The sequence below is a fragment of the Cricetulus griseus genome (genome assembly GCF_003668045.3).
Source record: "Cricetulus griseus strain 17A/GY chromosome 1 unlocalized genomic scaffold, alternate assembly CriGri-PICRH-1.0 chr1_1, whole genome shotgun sequence".
Lineage (NCBI taxonomy): Eukaryota > Metazoa > Chordata > Mammalia > Rodentia > Cricetidae > Cricetulus > Cricetulus griseus.
The window spans coordinates 178,940,059-178,961,182 of NW_023276807.1; the positions used below are offsets into that span (position 1 = coordinate 178,940,059).

Sequence of the window (21,124 nt, forward strand, 5' to 3'; positions counted from 1 at the left end):
CTTCTCTTTGTTCCTCCTCAAACCAGCCTCCACACTGAATAGCCCACCTGGAATGAATCCTCCCCCAACAAAGGCTCTCCCTGGAGCCCTCTCAGTTAGTCCAGTAGACTTCTGGGTGTCTCTAGGTCTATCTCCAGCTGTCAATATCTATGAATCTAATTTTTTCAAGATTGGGTTTCTTTGTGTAGCCCTGGTTGTCCTGTAACTCTTTCTGTAGACCAGTCTGGCCTCGAACTCACAGAGATCCGCCTGCCTCTGCCTCTCAAGTGCTAGGATTAAAGGTATGTGCAACCACCACCTGTTCCCTCTGGGATATTCCTCATGGACTTGGTTCCTGGTCCAAGAATGCTAAACTGCCTGGCAAGTATGCAGCCACCCTCCAGCCTCAGCTCGGTGCAAGCATCTAGAAGCACTCAGACCCAGATGTATTTTGGACCAGTGCTCTGAGCTGTTGGTACTGATCCAAGTAGCAAGGGAGATAACACAAACTTGGCCTCAAATGAGCCAGTGTCCAAGAGCACAGACAGAAAGAAGGACCAGGGATGAGGATAGTCATCAGTAAGGAACGTTAGACCCAGTCACTGTTCTCATCAGACACCAGAGGAGAGATGGACAGTACTGTCAACCCCTATCAGAGTGCTAGTCAGGTAACTCACTCACTCTCTCAAAGACCATAAACTATCTCTCTCACCTCCATAAACTACTTTTGGGGTCTTACGGTCTTACTGCTCTGGATTCTCATTATGAAGAAAGATATGGGGAGGGAGACTTCTCATCTCCAGACTCAACAGTCACTACCACATCCTAGAACCATCATCACCTCTTTTCCCTTTCTCATCCCTGCAGGCCATGCTGCACCTCCTGTCCATGCTTGTCCTGCTTGTGAATCCCCTGGGGACCCAGGGAGCAGAAGTGAAGACCCTCTCACAGAGATCAGTAGCCAACACCTGCACCCTAGTCATGTGTAGCCCTACAGAGAATGGCCTGCCTGGTCGCGATGGACGGGATGGGAGAGAGGGTCCAAGGGGGGAAAAGGGTGATCCAGGTAGAGCTGGGATGAGGGGCTCATTCTGGTGGGGTGAGGGGAGGGTCAGAATGTGAACCAACTTGAAGCACCAGATGCTCTGGGTTGAACTTGGATGTGAGTTTCTTCCTTGGGGGGGGGGGTGACTTTCCCCCTGATGTCCATGCTAACTGCCCAATCCATGTCTTTTTTGACGAATTGTGTGTTTTCTCCCATCACCCAACTGACCTGATTCCTTCCTTGGGACCTCTGGATTCTTCTTGTCCCAAGAACAGGTAAACTATTGCTAGGACCTGTTCTAGCAGTTAGAAATTAATCGTTCATTTTGATTAAATGGTACCTATGTGGACAGTCAATTTTTAAAATTTAAACTCATCACATGCATGGTGGAAAAGAGGAGGCTCCAATGTCCTATAAGCAGATCTTATTGTCGGGACCTGCCTAAGACATTACAACGGAAGACTGGAATTCATGTTTCTTTGTACAGATCTGTGCTTGGGTGGATATTCACTTGAAAATCCATTTAATCCTTTAAAAACTCACAGGGAACATATCAAACTTCTTTTGCAGGTAAAGTGTGGAATGGTAAAGTTGAAAGAACATAGGCTTCTGCATTAATCAGATCTTGACTGCTAGCTGCCTCTCTGTGACTGTGACCCTCAGAGACACCTACCCAGTGTCACAAAGTCTCAGTTTGCCTATCTCCCAGTGAGAATAGTATGTGCCAAATAATCTTTGACAAATGATGGAACCAAAACTTTTATTTTATATTGAGTCTTCTGTGTAAAGTTTGGTGTTCCAGCTGGCCAAGTTGGTGCATTCTCCTGGTTTAACAGAGGTACTAATAAGCAAAGGAATTGTCCCTGGAAATATTAACCCTGAAGAGTCTCATTGGCAAGAGTGGGAAAGTCAATAAACCAGCAACACAAGTAGAGGGACACAACTCCCTGAGCTGAGGCTTTGATGGGGTCAAATGCTATGTTTCTTGTCCCAGTTTGCATTTTGTTAGAAGGAAGACAGGGACACTTATAATAAATATATCTCTAGGCTACATAGGATAAAGTGCAAGAGAAGATGTCTCAGGTAAGATGCAAAGTAGTTCCCTGTGTGACTGGGCTCCCGCTTGAGAGCCACCCCGGAGAACCACATAAGAGGAAAGGGACTCAGTGTAGCAGCTTCTCTCTTAGAGATCCCCGTGTCTCTCTTGATTGCAGAAGGACCTGTAGATTGAGTGTTGAGTGGTCCTTTCCCCCAGTGGCCTTAGAACTAGCCTCATCCATGTATTTTTCCTGGTCTTTGGTTGGACCTTGGGCAGAGGAAGGGCTTGAGTCAGGGAATGGCTTTATTTTTTCTGGCTCCTCCATTCCAGTCACTCTCCAGTCATTTTGATGACTAATCTATTTGGCAGATTTTGAAATCTGTTGGTCCCAGAATTTTTTAAAAAGGTCAGTTGGGGTTTAAGAAGAGACACCCTTGAGCAGGTGATGTGGGAGTGGGGCAAGGATTATATCTGGGATCACTGTGGTGAGGCGCTTGACCTGAGTCACCATATGTCTACCTCAGCGGGGTACATGTGTGATGTGGCTCAGCCATATAAGCTTCTATGCTTCACCCATGGGAAGAAATATACAGGCCAGAATCTTCCAGAAAATTCAGAGACACCCCATTCCAACAGCAGTTCTTGCCCTGGGAAGGCCTCTCTTGTCATAGAACAATTTTCAAACCTGAGATTTCATCTCTTTTTCCTCATAATAATTTGCATAGAACTTAGTTTCTAAACCCCATCTAGTCCTGCTCCACTGAGGACATAGTGTGCTGGGCAGTGCTCTGTGAGGACACAAACATATCACCCTTCCTCTTTTCAACATTTTCCCTTGTCCCATGGTTTGTTATGAGTCTCTTGAAGACCACACATGCAACAGAGCAAAGTAGTCAAATCTATCTACTTTTATCAATGCCGCCACCTTCCTAACTGTTCTGACTAATCACTATTTTACATTATGGCTCATGTATGTTTTAGTATCCACATAAAACAGAAAGAACATCGGGCATTTCTCTTTCTGTGTCTGGCTTTCACTTAATATGATGCACTTTACATCCACCTATTTTTCTAAAAATGATAGGATATTTATCTTCTTTATGCCTGAATAATATCTTACTATGGGCATAAACCACATTACACATCCATCCATTAGTAGGCACCTAGGCTGCTGGCATATCTTAGCTATGGTGAATGACGCTTCACTAAATATGGATGTGCAGGCATCTCTTTAGTTTGTTGATTGCATTTCAATTGGATGTATTCCCAGGCATAGTAGGATCATATGGTAATTAATTATAGCTCTAGTTTTTTTTGTTTTGTTATTTTAGAAAACCTAACACTATTTTCCACAGCAGCAATACAAATTCATTTCCCTATATAAAGCTTCCCTTTTCTCCATATCATTGCTGCCATTTGGGGTGTGTGTGTGTGTGTGTGTGTGTGTGTGTGTGTGTGTGTGTGTGTGTGTGTGTGTGTGGTTTTGAGATTTTGAGACAGTTTCTCACTGTAGCCATGACTGACCTGGAGCTCACTCCTGCAGCTAGCCTCCGAGATCTTCTACCTGAGTGCTGGGGTTAAATGCATGTGCCACAACCCCTGGCTTATTTTGCTTTGTTTATGTTTTGTTTGGTAATAGCCATTCTAACTGGGGGGAAATGCAATTTCATTATAGTTTTCATTTGCATTTCCTTGACGGCTACAGAAATTGACATTGTTTTCAATTACTTTCTGACTTTTTATTTCTTGTCCTGAGCAGTCTCTTCAGATAATCTGCTAGTTTTTAAATTAGATTGTTTGCTTGTTACTGCTGTTTTTTTAATTCCTCAGATATTCTGCATATTAAAGTTTTGTTACATAATGTTTGACAAGCATTTTCTGCCACTCAGTAGGTTGTCTCTTGTCTCTGTTGGGTATCTCCTCCATTGCACAGAGGCTCTTCAGTTTGCTACACTCTTTAAGTTTTCATTCCTTGTGTATCTAGGGCTCTTCACAAATAAACAATTATCAAGTAGATAAATAGCAATAAACAAGTTAGTATCTATGCGATGCAATTTCTGATTGAAAAATTGGCTCTCCTGATAAACACTACCAATACACTCACTGGCATATGTGCACACAATTATATACATGTACATATACATCTTTACACTTGTCCTGTGGTCACTGGTCAATCAATCAGTGCTGACACATTGCTTTCTGCTGACATGGTGGCCTTGGGGCAGGGGAAAGAGCACGGCACAGAAGGAAGCGCTTGGCTTGAATTCACCTCCAAACCAGGGATGTCTATTTCCTCTAAGTAGGGATACTGATTTTCATTTTGCTGGTCACTACAGGACCAGGATGTGTAACTGTAGGCTGTCACACTCTGCAGAACCCTGAAGAAATTCCAGGGACTTCATCCTGTAGACATTGGTCCTCCCTAAGCCTAGGACTAACTTTGTATCCATTTCCTTTGTTTCTGTAGGTTTACCAGGACCTGTGGGGCTCTCAGGGATGCCTGGTCCTGCAGGTCCAATTGGGCCCAAAGGGGACAATGGCTCTGCTGGAGAACCTGGACCAAAGGGAGACTGTGGACCAGGTGGTGAGCAATGGGTCATGGGATTCAGCTGGTGCCTCCAGCTGCTGCTTCTATCATGAGTATATATAACTGGCAGGCACAGAACCTGTCCCAGGAAGGGGGAGGATGCTCTGAAGGACACACTGGGTTGTTTCAGGATGGACTAACTGCCTCTTTGATCTCTTCTCTGACATTCATCATGTACACTGCCACTACCAAAGGAGATTAGTGTTACTGAATGGGCTGATCCATTTCTGCCAGGGCCTCCAGGACTTCCAGGTGTGCCTGGTCCAGCTGGGAAAGAAGGCCCCTCTGGCAAGCAGGGGAACATAGGACCTCAAGGCAAACCAGGTCTGAAAGGAGAGACTGGGCCAAAAGGTAGGTGAAGGGTGTGACTAGTCTGGGAGGGAGAAAGGAGGAACAACATTGGAGGCCCTTGGTATGATCTGAGGCATGGTCAGACTGCTAGGAGGAACCCAGGATATTAACACTGAAGACTTTGGCAAACACACCTCTCTCGCATCTTGCCATGCTGACAGTATTTCTCCATCACCCTCCACAGAGGACCCCCAAGTTGCAAGGAACAATGTTCCCAACTCTCTAGCCCCATAGTTCTGTGAAAAGTCCTACTGTTGAGGAAAAGATGTGCACTGAATACACTCTTAGCAGTGTTTCTCCCTGTTTGTTCCCTTCTCAGGAGAAGTAGGTGCTCCAGGAATGCAGGGATCTGCAGGGGCAAAAGGCCCTGCAGGCCCCAAGGGAGAAAGAGGTGCCCCTGGTGAGCGAGGAGCCCCTGGGAATGCTGGGGCAGCAGGTAAGTGATGAATCTATGGGGGGTTGGATGGAGTTCTACTGTGCCCTCTGAGAGCTGCCAAAGCCTATATTCCATCTTCAACTCACCCATTAACTCAAAGCTAGGCGGTGAGAGCAGACTGCTTCCAAGAAGGTAAATGTAGGGCCTCTGGGACTGCTCATCTGCAGGGAAAGGGCTCTTTTAAGCCATAGGGAGTCTCTTTCCAGGGAAGTTACATACAAAATTGATTGCCAAGTGATAAGGACAGCCATGCACAGAGCCAGCATGTGTCTGGGCATGAATCTGTATGTGAGGAAGGTACATAGCTGGGATTAGGATAGACTATGTCCAATGAGGTGAAGATGCTGGAAAATGGGCACACAGAATAGCCAGTTCTTTTTGGATTTCAGGGCCTGCAGGAGCTGTGGGTCCACAGGGAGCTCCAGGTTCCAGAGGGCCCCCAGGACTCAAAGGGGATAGAGGTACTCCTGGAGACAAAGGAGCCAAAGGTGAAAGCGGGATTCCAGGTAAGGCAGAAGTTTCAGGTGCTGGGACCCTCCACTGGGATGTAGCATTCTTCAGCTAGGTGTGAGCACCTCATTATTACAGGTGGTGAAGAGAATTTGGGGTCAGCAGATAGGTGGGGGCCAATTAGGTTCTGGCTTAACTATCTTAAGTCATTTGGGAAGGCAAATTGGTAATTTTTTTATCTGACCATGGGGAAGAGGTGACAACACCTGACCCCCTGACTTATAGGTTAGCCTTTTGCATGTAACAATCCAGTGGGTGAGAATTCTACAAGGAATGTATATTTTATACTTCCTCTAAAAATGGGGATGTCATCGTATTTCCTGAATTTTGTAGCAGGATGCCATCTGGTTTGTCTGCCATCTGTTTCAGACTTGGTTGAAGTTCAGGGGTTTATTTGGGGACCATAAGAAATACCTGAACAGAAGCTGAGTGTCATGGATCATACTTGTCATCCTAGTACTCAAGAGGCTGAGACAGAAGGATCACTGAGTTGAATACCAGCCCAGACTACATTAGACCCTGTCTTGAAAACAAACAAACAAACAAATACACACTGGGGAGACTGATCAGTTGGTGAAATGCTTGCTGTACAGACATGAGTTCCAGAGTTCCTATCCCCAAATGGTGGGTCTGCCATTAATCTCAGCCCTGTAAAGGCAGAGATGGGATCCCTGGAGCAAACTGGCTATCTAGACTAGTCAAATAATCAAGCAGGGGATTCAAGTGAGAGACTCAACCTCAAAATATAAGGTAGAGGTGGTGGTGGAAGATGCCTAATATCAATCTTGAATCACATGTGTATATGCATATAACATACATACATGTACACCACACACACACACACACACACACACACACACCATATAAACACATCACCACCTCCACCCACACAATAATTCTTTGAAAAAAGAAAGAAAGAAGAAATCTATGCCAAAAGATGTAGAACTTGATGTAAGTTAGTGAGACCCCCACCTTGACCCTTCCCTTTTTTCTGGGGCCTAGGCTGAAGTTCTTCTTAGGCTTGCAGTGTATTCTTTGCATGACCATTTCTTTCCTTTCCATCTTGTGTAGACAGTGCTTCTCTGAAGCAGCAGATAGAGGCCTTAAAAGGACAACTACAGCATCTAGAAGCTGCCTTCTCTCGCTATAAAAAAGGTGAGTTCCTGGATCCAAACAAAATCTGGCAGTGATGAGTTCTGTTGAGCTAGAGTTCCTCATTTGGCTGAAGTTTGCTCTAAGTCTAGGATGAGAATGAGCAGGAACTGGGGCTAGACTTGCAGCTGGAGCAGCACATTTAGCATCCATCAACACACGTGAGGGCATTGTGATATAAGCACACACAGACAGGCACAAACATCAGGACAGATATTGGGTCCTTCTATATGGTTTGGATGAGTGAGTGGGAGTAGTCATGTATCACATGCAAGCTCACCCAGGATCATAAACCCTGTGACAGAACATGAGTTCTGTACTACCTGTTCAGAGCTGCTCTAGGGACCATCATGAGCCCATGGAGAATCTTCCCCAAGATCCTTTTAAAGATACTCAGAGAAGAGCAGTGAGTCAAGGCGCAGCTTGAACTCCAACCAGCCTCATGATGTATGGCCTCTCCAGAGTGCAAGCCCCCTCCAGAGCCCTGAGAGTCTAGTATTTCTTGCTGACTTCTGTGCATAGGCACAAAAACCATGGGGATTGAGGCACATTGAATGAAAGAGGTGTGATGTGCTACGTGCTACGTAGATGAGGTTTTGTTATGTAACCCATCACTTCAGAGTAAGGGAAGTGACTTTGTCTTGCCTCCGATAGTCATTGCTAGGGTCTTAATAGCTGGTTTGATTCCTCTTTTGGGTTTCACCATTAACCCTACCTCCAATTTCCCTGAACACATGTTCCTCTCAGAAGTACTTCGCCCTCTCTCCAGCTCTTCCAGGACTAGGAGGCTGAAGCCAACCTGGGACTTGTCCCAGCTCTCAGATGCTCCACTCTAACCCTAGCTCACAGAAAACACCCGGACTGACAACCTGTCTTCGGTGCACTCAAAAGTAATTTCCAAGAAAAAGTTGTTCAGTTCTATACAGCAACTGACATATCACAACAACAAAAGTTGTAGTTTCCTATTGAGAGCATCTCTCTCTCTCTCTCTCTCTCTCTCTCTCTCTCTCGCTCTCTCTCTCTCTCTCTCTCTCCCACCCCCCTCACTCTGTCTCTCCCTGTGTAAGCAAAAGGTTGATGTCAGGTTCCTTTACCACTTTATTGAGTTTTATTTTTTTTATTTTATTATGTGTGACTTATGTGGCCAAGTGTACCATGGTGCTCATGTGAAAGTCAGAGGACAACTTTGTGCAGTCAGTTCTCTCCTCCTGCTATAGGTAGGTCCAGTGATTCAACTCATGCCACCAGGCTATGCAGCAAGAGGCAAACACCTTTACCTCTGAGCCATCTTACCCGCCCTCCACCTTGTCTTTTTTGAGATAGGATCTCTCAGCAAACCTGGTGCTTATTGTTTCTGTGAAGTTGGCTGGTCATTGAGGCCCTCCACCCCACCCTAGGATCCACCTGTCTCTACTTACAGTGCTAGGGTTCCAGATTTGTACCCCCATGTCCAGCTTTTAGATGGGTGTGCTGGATCCAGACTCAACTCATTTATGCAAAGCAAATGCTTTACCTGTTGAGCCGTCTCCCAGCTTGTGTCTGAGCTTTCGTAGCAGACTACATGAGGTTCCCCACAATTATACCAGTTTGGGGCCTAGTATTGAATTTATTTCAGCTCAGGTTTACTTGTTTGTGAGTGGGAGTACATGGCACCCCCTTGTAAGGTACACTGTGATACTAACTCCTCTGGAATGGAGTGTCTTTGTGTCATCATCTCTGGATCCCTATTACCCTTCATAAGATGATTGGAGTTCCAGCTCCAGCTCAAATTACTCACAGCCCCGGAACCCCAGCTAGGAGCTGCGACCACTTCAGCTCACCTTCCCTCCTCTTCCAGCTGCACTCTTCCCTGATGGCCGAAGTGTTGGAGACAAGATCTTCAGGACGGGGGGCTCTGAAAAGCCTTTCAGGGATGCCCAGGAGATGTGCAGGCAGGCTGGAGGGCAGCTGGCCTCCCCACGTTCTGCTGCTGAGAATGCCGCCATAGAGCAGCTGATCGCACCCCACAATAAGGCTGCCTTTCTGAGCATGACAGACGTGGACACAGAAGGCAAGTTCACTTACCCCACAGGAGAGCCCCTAGTCTATTCCAATTGGGCTCCAGGGGAGCCCAACAACAATGGTGGGGCAGAGAACTGTGTGGAGATCTTCACCAATGGCCAATGGAACGACAAGGTTTGTGGAGAACAGCGCCTTGTCGTCTGTGAGTTCTGAGCCACTAGGGGTAGGATACAGGACAATAAATACTTGACCAGGAGCTTGGCCATTGTGGTATGGCTCAGACCAGTGTGTTACCAACATTGTAATAAAAGGTGACTGCCTGTCTTGCCTGGGTTCTCTGTAAAAAGCAGGCCAAATGCAGGCCTACCACAGTGTACACCTCTCAGAGTATCGTGCATGACTGCCTTCCGGTGCTGAAAACCTCAGGGGAAAGAGAGGCCCTGTTTTCTCCATTATAGGGGATTAAAGTCCATCTTTATGACCTGTCCCAGGAAGCAATGTTTTCGTCTTGGCCCTGAGGCTTTTTAAACTTCCAACTGTGTTTTCCCTGGCTGATGGCATCCTCTTAAACTCTCTCCTTTGGGCTTTCTCCACTCTTGCCTGAGGTTCCTGGTGTCCTGACTGCTCCTGGTGGCTTTTTCTTGCATTTCTGTTCTTCTCCTTCACCACCTAATGGCCACACACCAGCCCTAACTCTCGGTTCTCATTCATTCCAGGGTGCGATCACCCAGGCTTCTGGATTTATATTCCTTCTGTGGTCCATTTCTGGTCAGGAGTTCCTTTTGATGACCCCAAACTAAAAAATAGTAAGCTAGAGACCTCTAGCTGTCCAAAAGCCCAGCAGAGTGATCAGGCAGGAAATGTCTGTCTCCCTACTTGGTGTCATGGCTTCACCTCGGATATCATTCCTCAAAAGCCTTATTAGTGGAGCTGAGAAAGACCTCTGCACCATTGTAAACTCCTCTGAAGTCTCAAGAAGGAAGGAGCAGATGGGCTGGCCATGCTCTAAAGGCACCTAAACCTTCTGCTGCCAGACAGTTTGAGAGTATTCTATTGCTTCTGCCTCAAAGATAACCCAGTTAATACTGCTTATCTATTTTGAAATTTATTTTTATTCTATGTGTATAAATGTTTCACTGGAGTGCATGTATGTGTACCATGTATGTGCCTGTTGATTCTCTAGAACTGAGATTATGGGTGGTTTTGAACCACCATATGGATGCTAAGACTTGAACCCAGGTCCTTTGCAAGAGCAACATGTGCTATTAACTGCTGAGTAACCTCTGCAGCCCCATCCTCCTTCTCTTTCAAATGTGGAAAGTGAGGGGACTCAGACAACTTGAGATGGTAGGGCTGGTGGGTCATGAACAAATTTTTTCCTGACCTCAAAGCTAACAATTCTATGTATTTGGTGGATTTTGACACATTCTTCCAAAATTTATTTTAATTGTACCTGTAGTCAAGAAATTCGAAGGACACCTAGGTGAACCACTGGCCCATAAAAATGACACAAATACCCTTCTCTAGGCAGGAACTATCACTCTCCTATCCCAGAGACCAGAGGAAATTGTCCTTTCTCTATAATCTCCCCCACCCAAACTGAGCCCCTATTCCAAGGAGCTATTCAGCATGACTCAGATAAGATATCCTGTTTCATGAGAAAAGCCCATACTTTCAGACAGTGTGAAGCCAACTCCCAACTGAGATTTTTTTTTTCCATGTTACTAGGAAAGAAAAGTCCTGGCACCTCCTAAAAAACAAGTCAGTTGCACAATAAAGAACAAATAATTCTTGGGGCAGAGGCCACACCTGTGCACTCAGGTGGAGACAGCTTAGAGAGGCCCCTTTTATAGTTCAGGAGCAGGAAGCAACTGGATCTTGTTTAAGCCACAGAGGAACCTTTCCTATAAATAGATGGCTCTATGTGTGACTAAGAAGCACTGGTGAACAGGAGGGGACAGGCGGTCTCCCTGGACCCTTCATGCACACACGTCTATCCTACTCACAGCCTGCTTCCTGTCTCAACCTATGGGCCAGGACCCCTTGGGATCTCATATCGGATATTTATATTATGGTTCGTTACAGTAAGAAAGTTATAGTTATGAAGTAGCAACAAAATAATTTTATGGTTGGGGGGTCACCAAGACGTGAGGAACTGTATTAAAGGGTCAAAGAACTAGGAAGGTTGTGAATCACTGCTCTAGACTATCCAAGGACAGGAAACAGATGTAGATATAGAGCACAGAGGTGAGAAGCATTGGCCAGCTACCAACCCTCTCTCCAACCATCCAACCCTCCTCAGCTTATTTCTTAACAACAGGAAGAAAAGGACAACAGAACTTTACGAAGAATAAACCAATCTCCTATCATGTTGAAGGTTGAGGATGTTGATATACTAACACCTTTCAGAGGAGTCTTCAAATCCACTAGCACCATAGGCCAGGAAGGCTTGATTTTTCTCTGAACACAAAGACCATATCAAGACTATCTGTAGACACAGCCTGATTAAGGAGAACACTGAAACAAATATTTCCAAAGTTCAAATTTTAAGTGTTAGAGCACTAGGTGCCCACTGCTCAACATACATGTGAAGGTCAACATGGTTCATCGTACCCTCAGACATTTGAGTCAAGGTCCTTTTCTAACTAGCATAATTGAGAGGTGAAGCTGGGCTGATGTAACTCTTAGACTCTTAGGAGATATGATAATCTACACGCTGCCACTTGGGTCAAGAGTGTCGCTGGCACCCATCCTTACATGTCTGCAGCAGGGTCTTCCACGACAGATGCATTGGGAAGCCCTGTTTAGTTTAATAGTATTTTTATTTTATTTTAATATGTTAATTTCTTGTTTTCTTTTCCTTCTTTTTTATTTTTTTTTAAACAGAGTCTTTCTATGCAGCTCAAGCTGGCCTCAAACTCTCCATTCTCCTGCCCTCAACTTTTGGAGTCTGGGATCACAGGTGTATATCACCATGGCCAGCTAGTTTAATGTGTGTTCTCTAGATTCCTCCCGTCACTAAATCAGCCCACATCCCATAATGTGCAGCCTAAGAGGAGCCTGCTGATGTTTTCCTTCTCTAGGATCCTATTTTTGTTCTGAATTCTTTTGAGACACACACCACAGATAATTTAATGACTTGTTTGGGGAATTCTCAACCACTCTTACCATCTGGAAATCCTCCTTATTTATTCTCAAAGGTGTGTTTGTAAAACAAAGCTACCCTCAAAACCCTCCTTATTAATGGGGGAAATGTTAGTTGAGATACCAAATACTTATCCAGAGCTGGACACCAAAATGAAATGGCTGGCTGTGTGCTCTCAGATCCCTACGAGGCAATCTGTAGACTGAATTGAGGCAGCAGGCAGTAGAGGTGCATGACAGTAGAGTTAGAATTAATGGATGATCTGAGAGCTCTTCTCCAGGACCATAGAAGAGTCATCTACTTGTGCTATTGCCAAGCTGCTCAGATCAAGACTTTTCATTGCCACAGGGCCTCATCTGTGACTGCTAGGCTTCTGCATGGCCTCCCATGACAGATTTCCTGGGTTTCTCTAAAGTTTCAGTGACAACCCTTATGAGACAGTCATTAATTTCTGGCACATGCTGCCTCTAGATGGTCAGAATGATGCCTGTGCCCATTTCTCTCATGCCCTCTCTTTTGTGGCCATGCAATTGTGAAAGGATTCGTGGACATGAAGTTGTACATTCAAACATCCTGGAATTGTAAGCATTTGCATGGGAAATAGCCTCCTTGAGGACCAGCTGGTTCCACTTGGACTGTGAATGAGAATTGGAGGTCCATAAGTAGACACTTCTTGCATATTAACATATTTTATCTACATTTACTTCAGAGTCTGTAGGCTATGTCACCCAGCCTGTCTGAACCACTGTTGTGTCACAGAGGGACTTGCCTGAATGAAGTGGTCCCTTCTGTATTTGTTTAGTAAGAAGAACAAATGGAACAAATGATTAGGGGAGCCAAGTGAACAAGACCCTGAATTCCTGCTTTAAAGGACAGAATGAAGTGTTTTCCAGTTGTCAACAGTCCCTTTGATCTGAAGTAAGAGAGCAGTGACCTCACTCATTCTTCTGCCTATTTATTTCCCTTAACACTTCAAGTATGAGTAGCAGGGGTTAGGTCAGGGCTGAAATGTCAGAGGCAACTTCAGGAAAGCAGATACTGTCTGTGACCAGAGGGGTGAAGTATGGGTCAGAGCAAGAAGGAGAAGAAAGAGGGTGGTAGGCTTTGAGCAAGCCTGACCCAGTAGCTGGAGAGAAGCTGCAAGAGCAGAATGAGGAAGAGAGGGGTTCATGAACTCTTGGAGGGCCCTAGAAACTCCATGAATTTCCTATGAAATGTTCCCCAGGCATAAAAGGTGATTTAGAGTGGGAGGATCTCCTGAAATGACTCCAGGGTTCTTAGAAAAGAACGATTGCTAGCTGAGTGAGGAATATTAAGCCAAATAGTGCAATTTGATAGGATTTGGCACATTTTATTTTAGAGGGTTTTTTTGTAAAACTAGCAAGATAAAATATTACACCAAACAAAATATGAATAGACATAATAATGAAAATAGAATAAAGTCTAAAAATGAACCCAGGTTCATATAGTATATATGCCTGGTAAAAAGAGGGCACCAAAATGCCTTGTCAGTTAATACTGTTCAGTTAAATGACCAAGCACTTAGGGGAAAAAAATTTTTTTAGTTTTATATAAAAATGAAAACTGGGGCTGGGGATATAAGCTCAGTGGTAAAATGATTTATTATCTAGCATGTGTGAGTCCTGGGGCTCTAATTCCAGCATAGCAATAAATAAATATAATTAATTAATTAATCAGAAGTTCTGAAGTATTTCATCATATATTCTTAGAAACAAAACAGCTATCTAAAAAACACTGCTGGAGAGGAAGACTTGAAGTGATAATGCTGGTGTGTGTGTCTACATGAAAAATATATAAAACTGACGAATAATACACAATATACAATTAAAAGAAGAGTTCGGGCCCTCTACAGATGACTCAGTTGTTAAGAGAACTGGCTGCTCTTCCAGTGAACCCAGGTTCAATTCCCAAAACCTACACGGCAGTACCTACTGTAACTCCTTTTCCAGGGGAATTGACACCTTCTTCAGCCCTCCAATGGCACTATGCAAGCATGTGGTACACAGACATACATGCAGGCAAAACACCCAAACATACAAAATAAATAAGAAAATAAATAAAAATAAATTTTAAAAAGTGTGCTGGTGCATTTACAATGTACATAACAATAAATCATTATGAAAATGATAAATCACTAAGTAGAAAAAATAATCTAAGAACAAGAAGAGGAAATTCATCAGTGTTTATCATCACTGAGACATGGGAAAATGCACAGTGTCAATAACAATTAACAAGAAAAAACAGTCTCCCCAAATCTACGATTCTTTATGATATCATACTAAAAAGCAAAGATTCAGGGAAAACTATGCATAGTGGCTCTGACCTGTAAAATCACCATTCCGCAGGCAGAAGCTGAGGCAGGAGGGTTGCTACAAGTTTAAGGCAAGCATAGGTTAAATAGCAAAACCTTTTCTCAAGAAAATAAGATAAAAAATATAAATGTTCATCTTGTGTTATGTAGTGTGCATGCATGTGTGTGTGTGTGTGTGTGTGTGTGTGTGTGTGTGTGTGTGTGTGTGTGTGCATGCAGATGTAGTTGCCTGGGTGCACAAACATGGAGTCAGAGCTGAAAATTATGTGCTGTCCTATTCCTTTCCACCTTATTGCATCAAGACAGAATCTTTCAAAGAACTTTGGGCTCTCCATCTTATCTAGACTGGCTGGCCAATGATACCCCCAGGATCTGCCTGCCTCCCTGTCCCCAGCCTTGGGGTTACAGGCAAACAACCCACTGGGTGTTCTATATAGATGTTGGGGATCTGAACACAGGTCTTCATAGCACTATACCTACTGAAACATCTCTTCTTTATTTTTTCTTGAGATAGTGTCTCACTCTGTAGTCTAAACTGGCCTGGAACTTGCTGTGCAAACCAGGCTGGTCTTGAATTTAAGTTAATCCTCTAGGCCATGCCTCCCAAATTCTGGGATAGCAGATTCACTCTATCATGCCTCATTAGTGCTCATCTCTCTAAAGCGAGTTTTCAGCTTGGTGTGGTGGTGCACTTCTGCCTGTAGCCCCAGCACTTTGGAGCCAGAAGCAGAAGGGTTAGACACCAGTGTCACCTTTGCTGTATTAAAGAGTTGAAGGTCAGCATGCATCAAGGTTTTAAGCTCAGACCTATGGACATTCCTTGTCTCAAAAAGGCAGACAGAACAAGCAATAGTGACAAAACCCCCAAAAGTAAAAATGAATCAAAAACAAAATTTTGAAACATAAAAAAGAAATAAATATTAAAGTTAATTAAATGTAAAAATGCTAGAAAGGATAAATTAACTCAGAGGCCAGAATTTTTTGAGGGTTTCTCTGCATGGCCCAAGCTGTTCTGGAGCTCACTCTGTACACCAAGCTAGCTTCAAACTCAAGAAATCTGCCTGTTTCTGCCTCCTGAATACTGTGATTAAAGACATGCATGGCCACACCTGGTTGAGGTCAGACTTTTTAAAAATTATGTTTGAAGAGATACATCCTGATAAATGTATAAAAGATTTTACTAATATAGAAAAATGCTTGTTGATTTAAAATGAAATTGTGTCCCCATAGACACACTGTAACTTAAAACCATCACAAATTAAAAATATGTTTATTTAAAACACCTAGCCTATGGAAAATCCTGGCTTAGCCCAGCTTGACTTGAATATAAGAGCCCTTACATCAGCCAATAGCTGGACAAAGTTGTCTAACACAAAATTTATTTTTTAGTGAAATGGTGACCGCCACATATACACATGCAGGAGTATATTTTGTAATGAGATGTGAAAACACAAAACCCCCAAATATATCAGTCCCACTTGTGATCCCAAGAGTTCGTTGACATCTACAGCCCTCTGGTGCTTCCCAGTATCTTGAAAGAGAAACACACCCAAGTATTCCCACCCTGGGAAAGTCAGCATCTCAAATATTATTTTTTACACTGCTATACTATAAATTTAGAAGTCAAACCATTTAAAGTCAGGGACCATTTGAAGTAGCATCAGAAAGTACAGATATCTTATAGGCCTGCCCAGAACTGAAAGAGGCAAGGATGACAGGATCTTGGTTGGCCTCCTATCCACTCTTTTTGCCTCTGGCCTCTGGCCTGAGCTCACTTTCTCCACCTCTTGCCCAGAAGCTCTGGGTGATTTGTAGTTCCCTGATATGCTGTGTTTTCTCTGTGTGGAACTGAACCTGTGACCTTTCTCAGGAGCCACCATGCAGCCATGAGAGATACGCTCAGCTCCCCACCTATTTTCTGGCAACTTCTACCCAATGGGTAGAAGGACCATTATTCCTTATGTCCCAGAAGGTACCTTCCCAGTATTCATGAATAAAGCTCAAGGTGACTTCCTTTGTTAGGCCCCTACCTTCCCTGGAGAAGGACAGTGTCCTCGTGAGAAACCATGAGAATATGTATGCCCATCTCCTTCATGTCATCAAAGCTAACTAACTAACTAACTAACAGCAGCATCTGACTCCACTTCAGAAGTCTCCTTTTCTGAGCAACGCTGAAATACATACCATTTATTTTTTTAAAATTATGAAATGTATTTAATTTCTAATTTTAGTAAATAATTTACCCATGTTAGCCATTGGACAGAAGACCTGATTCTTGTATTTTATCCAAGTACTGAAACACACCAAAAAAATAGCTATGAAAGGCTTAAATATAAGAAATGGGCAAGTGCCGTAGTTCATATGTTTCACCATAACATACTAGGTGGCTACATATGGCAACGTGTATCAGAGACAAGAGGCACATGCAAAAGAAGGTGGCCAAACATGTGTATCACCTTGATTTGTGACAACCCACTCTCAAGATACCTAGTCCAGCTCAGGGAGATTTCACTCATTAATCCCTTCTGAAGGTATATGCCTACCCTCAGTTGATTGCCCCCTAGTACGACCCACCTCTTAAAGCTTCCATCAAGCCTTATCACTATTACTAGGGACCAGCTTCCAGCATATGAACCTTCCCTAAAGGACAAATGATATTCTACCCCTAGCATAAGATATGGTTAGAACAGCTCCGAGAGCTATCAGGCTGTCCAACCTATTCAGATTCCTGCCCTGGGAGTCCTTGAGAGCCAGTGTCCATCAGCATAGTTGAGATGGGTTGGCAGGATGGGTACAGTGATCTCTACGTGGAATTTCCGCCGGACCTCACGAACAGCTTGCCATTTGGCTCTGGCAATACTTTTGTGGTGATCGAAGCCATAGATTCTTATGGAAACAGCTGGGCATTTCAGGAGCACTGGGAAGAACTGAGCCATGAGTTCTTTGCTCTACACCACCTGGGATTCTTTGCAATTATTACAATATTAAATGGCTTCCGGGGTCTTAGCTAGGCAGTTAGGAAGTGGCTGGTTAGTGTGTCTGTCACGGACACTGGGAAGGAGTAGGATAGATGTACTAATGTCCATGATCCTTGGCTTAAGAGGACACTACTCAGCAATCTGGGAGAGATTTAACAAGGGGAATGTCCTTGAGTTTCATTAGTGAGACAAGTAAAAACACTCTCTAGGACCTCTGAAAGAATTCTGGTGCTTCCTCCAGTTGGACTATAGGAGCAAAAGCTAGGTCAGAGCAGAAGTGCCTAGTTATAGTTGGTGCCACAATAATGCCCTCTTCTGGTGAGGTATGGAAGATATATCCATCCACCATCCTAGTGTTCACTGACCCTCTGCCTTATGGGTCCCAACAGGCTGAGTAGAGTTACAGGTCCTCATAGGAGCATCACTTCACTTTTGAGATTATTTGGAGCCACTGCAAATGTCACAAGGAAATGGTTTCTTATATCCTCAGAAAGAAACTGTTTCAGAGAAAAGTCCCCAGTTTTCCCTGCTGATACAAAGGAAAAAGGATTCCACTGGACCCAGAAGGCCACACAGCAGCAATGGCATCCTGTCTTGAGGAAACATGAAGTCACCCTGTACATAAAAATGTGGGCGGGAAAGAGGGTGAAGGTGGCATAGGCTTCTTTCTCTAAAGAGCTCGTATTCTAGATTTGAAATGGATCAGACACTAATGCAAGGAACAGTGTATTCCTGCAGAGCCTTAGCATACTAAGGATCTATGTCATCTCTATGAGACATCTATAGATGTCTACCTGTGGCCTGAAAAGTGAGCATAAGATCCAAGTGTGTGCAGCAAGCAGAGAAGCAGAGACAAAGCAATAAGACCACCCCAAGTTGCAGACAAGGAGCCTATGGGTGCCTGAGGCTCTATCTACTGTACCCCCAACCCCAGCTTATGAGACTCTCTGAGCTTGCTGGCCCTGCCTTCAAGACAACCAGCAGAGGGCAGCATGAGGTCACTGCTGACTAGGCTACCTAGGAAAATAGGTTACCTGGAAAAATAGACTACACCCATAGCCATCTTCCAAAATGCTCTTGCTGCTTTTCTGGAATCCAGCCTGGCCCCAAGTTAATCTCTGGAGATGAACTGGATCTCAAATCTTGGGAGTGAACTCATTAATTCACTCATCTTTTCATTCATGAACTCATTGTCAGCCATCAGTTGAGCTTGTAAGTGACTCCCACCTTTTCTGGGCACTCAGTCTGCTGAGGTGAGGGGTGTAGATTGGGAAAACTCACAGAGGCAAGGCTATGGCTATTGCTGCATTATTATAAGTATGTGTTGTAGTTGTTTCACTAATAACAGCTTGTCTGTCCCTGGTGATAATCTTCTGAGGTGGGTACAAGTGTTATTCCAGCCTCACCAAAAAGAGCACAAAAGCATAGAGATTTATGTGATATGACAAGGTCACACGGCTGCAATATAGTGAAGTCAGAATTTGAACCTTGACAGTGTGACAACAAAATCCTTACTTCTAATGACATTGTCATGCTTTTATAATTTAAACCAAATAAATGGCCAAACTAATATCAAATACTTACAGTTGTTTAGAGGAAAAAAAATAAGAGGGAAAAGACATTAAGGCTGGGTTTGGGGCCACTTTAGCTTCACTGGTCCAATGAATTGAATGAAGGCAATATCTAAGATTTGCACAAGATTACACTAGTGTCTGATTCCACAGCTTCCTCGACACACTTAGGGCCATTTGTAGGCAGTTTGCATATGACTAACATGCCTAATCTTCACTCAGAGCCTCTGGAACATTCCAAAGAGAAGGGTAGACAGAGTAGATCTGGACATGGATGGAAGAAGGCTGGGATGAATTGCTGGCACCTGAGTGCAGCAAGCTTTGGGTCTATTGGCTGCCATCCACAAACTCAACACATAATTACATGTGCACAAAAGTATATACAACAGCATAAGCCCTGGTCACACAAGTGCCTACATGTAGGCTCATGAACCCAGTACCTCCCATATTCAGAAAACTCATCAAAGCTGTTCCAGTCTTAGCTCTATTATGTAAAGTCCCCATGGTGGTAACAGCTTGGGATATGTCAGCACGGGTTTGGAGCAGCAGCTGTTTGTAGCCTGGGGTCAGGTTAGGAGATACTGTCAATGGACAGATATCATAAACAAAAGTAACTCCTTTACATTATGAGGGACCTCCAAATAATTATGAAATCCTTCATCCTGGTATGGGTGAGAGGTGCACACAGGCCACCAGAATGACTTATTTTTTGGGTCGGTGATTTCCAAATTTTGCCAGACATCTAGATAACTTGAGAACCTCACAAAGGCAAGAAACTGAAGATTTTTAACAGGGCCCAGCACAGGGCTGGAGTGCTCAGACAATGTCATGATTCTAGTCAATTCTGACATCCACTTGTCTGAAGAGCCACAGGCCCATGGTTTACCAGAACAAAACAGGCTACATCACATGCTGTCAGTGGCTAACCTAGTCCAAGGCTTGTGTTTAGTTTGTAAATGCCTACCTGAGTTCTGTGTCTTTTAAACACAGCAATTGTATCTGTCAGGATCAGAATTGTTCTGACTTAAAGACTGTCTCTCTGCAAAGGTCATTGCCTCCCAGTTGTAGGTTTGCCTCTCATTTTCCCAGTAATCCATCAGCCACTCAGGGTTACCAGAGTAACGTCACTTGATTAAACCCATTTCCCGGCATCTCTGGCCTGGGACTCAGATGACAACTGATCCTCTCCTAGCTAATGGTGTGTGTGTGTGGAAAAACCCCAAATTCCTGGCAATTACCAAAGTCCAGGTCATTTACATAACAGTGAGCAAACAGCCTTTCAGGTCAGAGGCTCTGCAGGTCAAGCCTGTGGCCTGGGCCCTGGTGGTGGTTGACCTCTGAGAGCCACAGAGAAAGTAGTTTTCCTGGGCACAGACAGGAAGGAGGTTATCTGCTGTGAGTGATAAGCCTTCAGCTGAACTTAATGTCCCCACCTCTGGCTTGGAACACAGCTAGAAGTGTAGCAGCAGAGATGAGGGACTCCAGAGAAAGACTGTCCTGCTGAGCAAGCTCTTCAGTTCTAGGATGCAGAAGGTGGGCAGGAACCTGGACCCTGAGTACCTCCATCTTTTAGCACCTGCTTCTCCTTTGTTACATGAAGCAGACCATGTCCCCAATGGCAGTGTCTGCATTTGTGCACAAGGAAACTGACAGACATAGTTTAAACCCAAAGTCCCTTTTTCCTGGGTAATATACACTTAAGAGTCTAACCCTGCATAGGTGCTTCTAAATCTTAGCAGTTCCCAGTGCCTGTGGTTAAGCATCCAGATTTGAAGTCAAACAGAGAATCATGCTGTGCTACATCACCGGTGCTTGTTGTCTGAAGAAATTTCAGTAACATGACAGTTTAGGCGTCCTAGATACCAAGGCACATGGTCCTGCCACCTGCACTCTGCTGGCCCCAGTACCTTCTGTAGGTCCCACCCTGCTTCCCACAGCAGCTGGGAAAGTTTTGTGGAAGGAGCACATCCTGACATTGAGTGCTGAGCAGCCAACTTA

The 21,124-nt window shown here is 44.2% G+C and overlaps 1 protein-coding gene across 1 annotated transcript; it reads left to right on the forward strand.

Moving 5' to 3' along the window:
* The first annotated feature begins 849 nt into the window (after positions 1-849).
* On the forward strand, positions 850-9,313 carry Sftpd (surfactant protein D). Its single transcript, XM_035452187.1, has 7 exons — positions 850-1,045; positions 4,531-4,647; positions 4,885-5,001; positions 5,321-5,437; positions 5,827-5,943; positions 7,019-7,102; positions 8,937-9,313. Exons 1-7 carry the CDS (start codon positions 850-852, stop codon positions 9,311-9,313), a joined length of 1,125 nt encoding a protein of 374 aa, XP_035308078.1.
* Positions 9,314-21,124: the final 11,811 nt, after the last annotated feature.

Excerpts from the sequence above, each read along its gene's own strand:
- Sftpd (XM_035452187.1), top strand. The coding sequence starts at position 850 with ATGCTGCACCTCCTGTCCATGCTTGTCCTGCTTGTGAATCCCCTGGGG. Across the intron at positions 4,648-4,884 it reads GGGAGACTGTGGACCAGGTG|GGCCTCCAGGACTTCCAGGT; the intron begins GTGAGCAATGGG and ends CATTTCTGCCAG. Across the intron at positions 5,002-5,320 it reads AGGAGAGACTGGGCCAAAAG|GAGAAGTAGGTGCTCCAGGA; the intron begins GTAGGTGAAGGG and ends TTCCCTTCTCAG.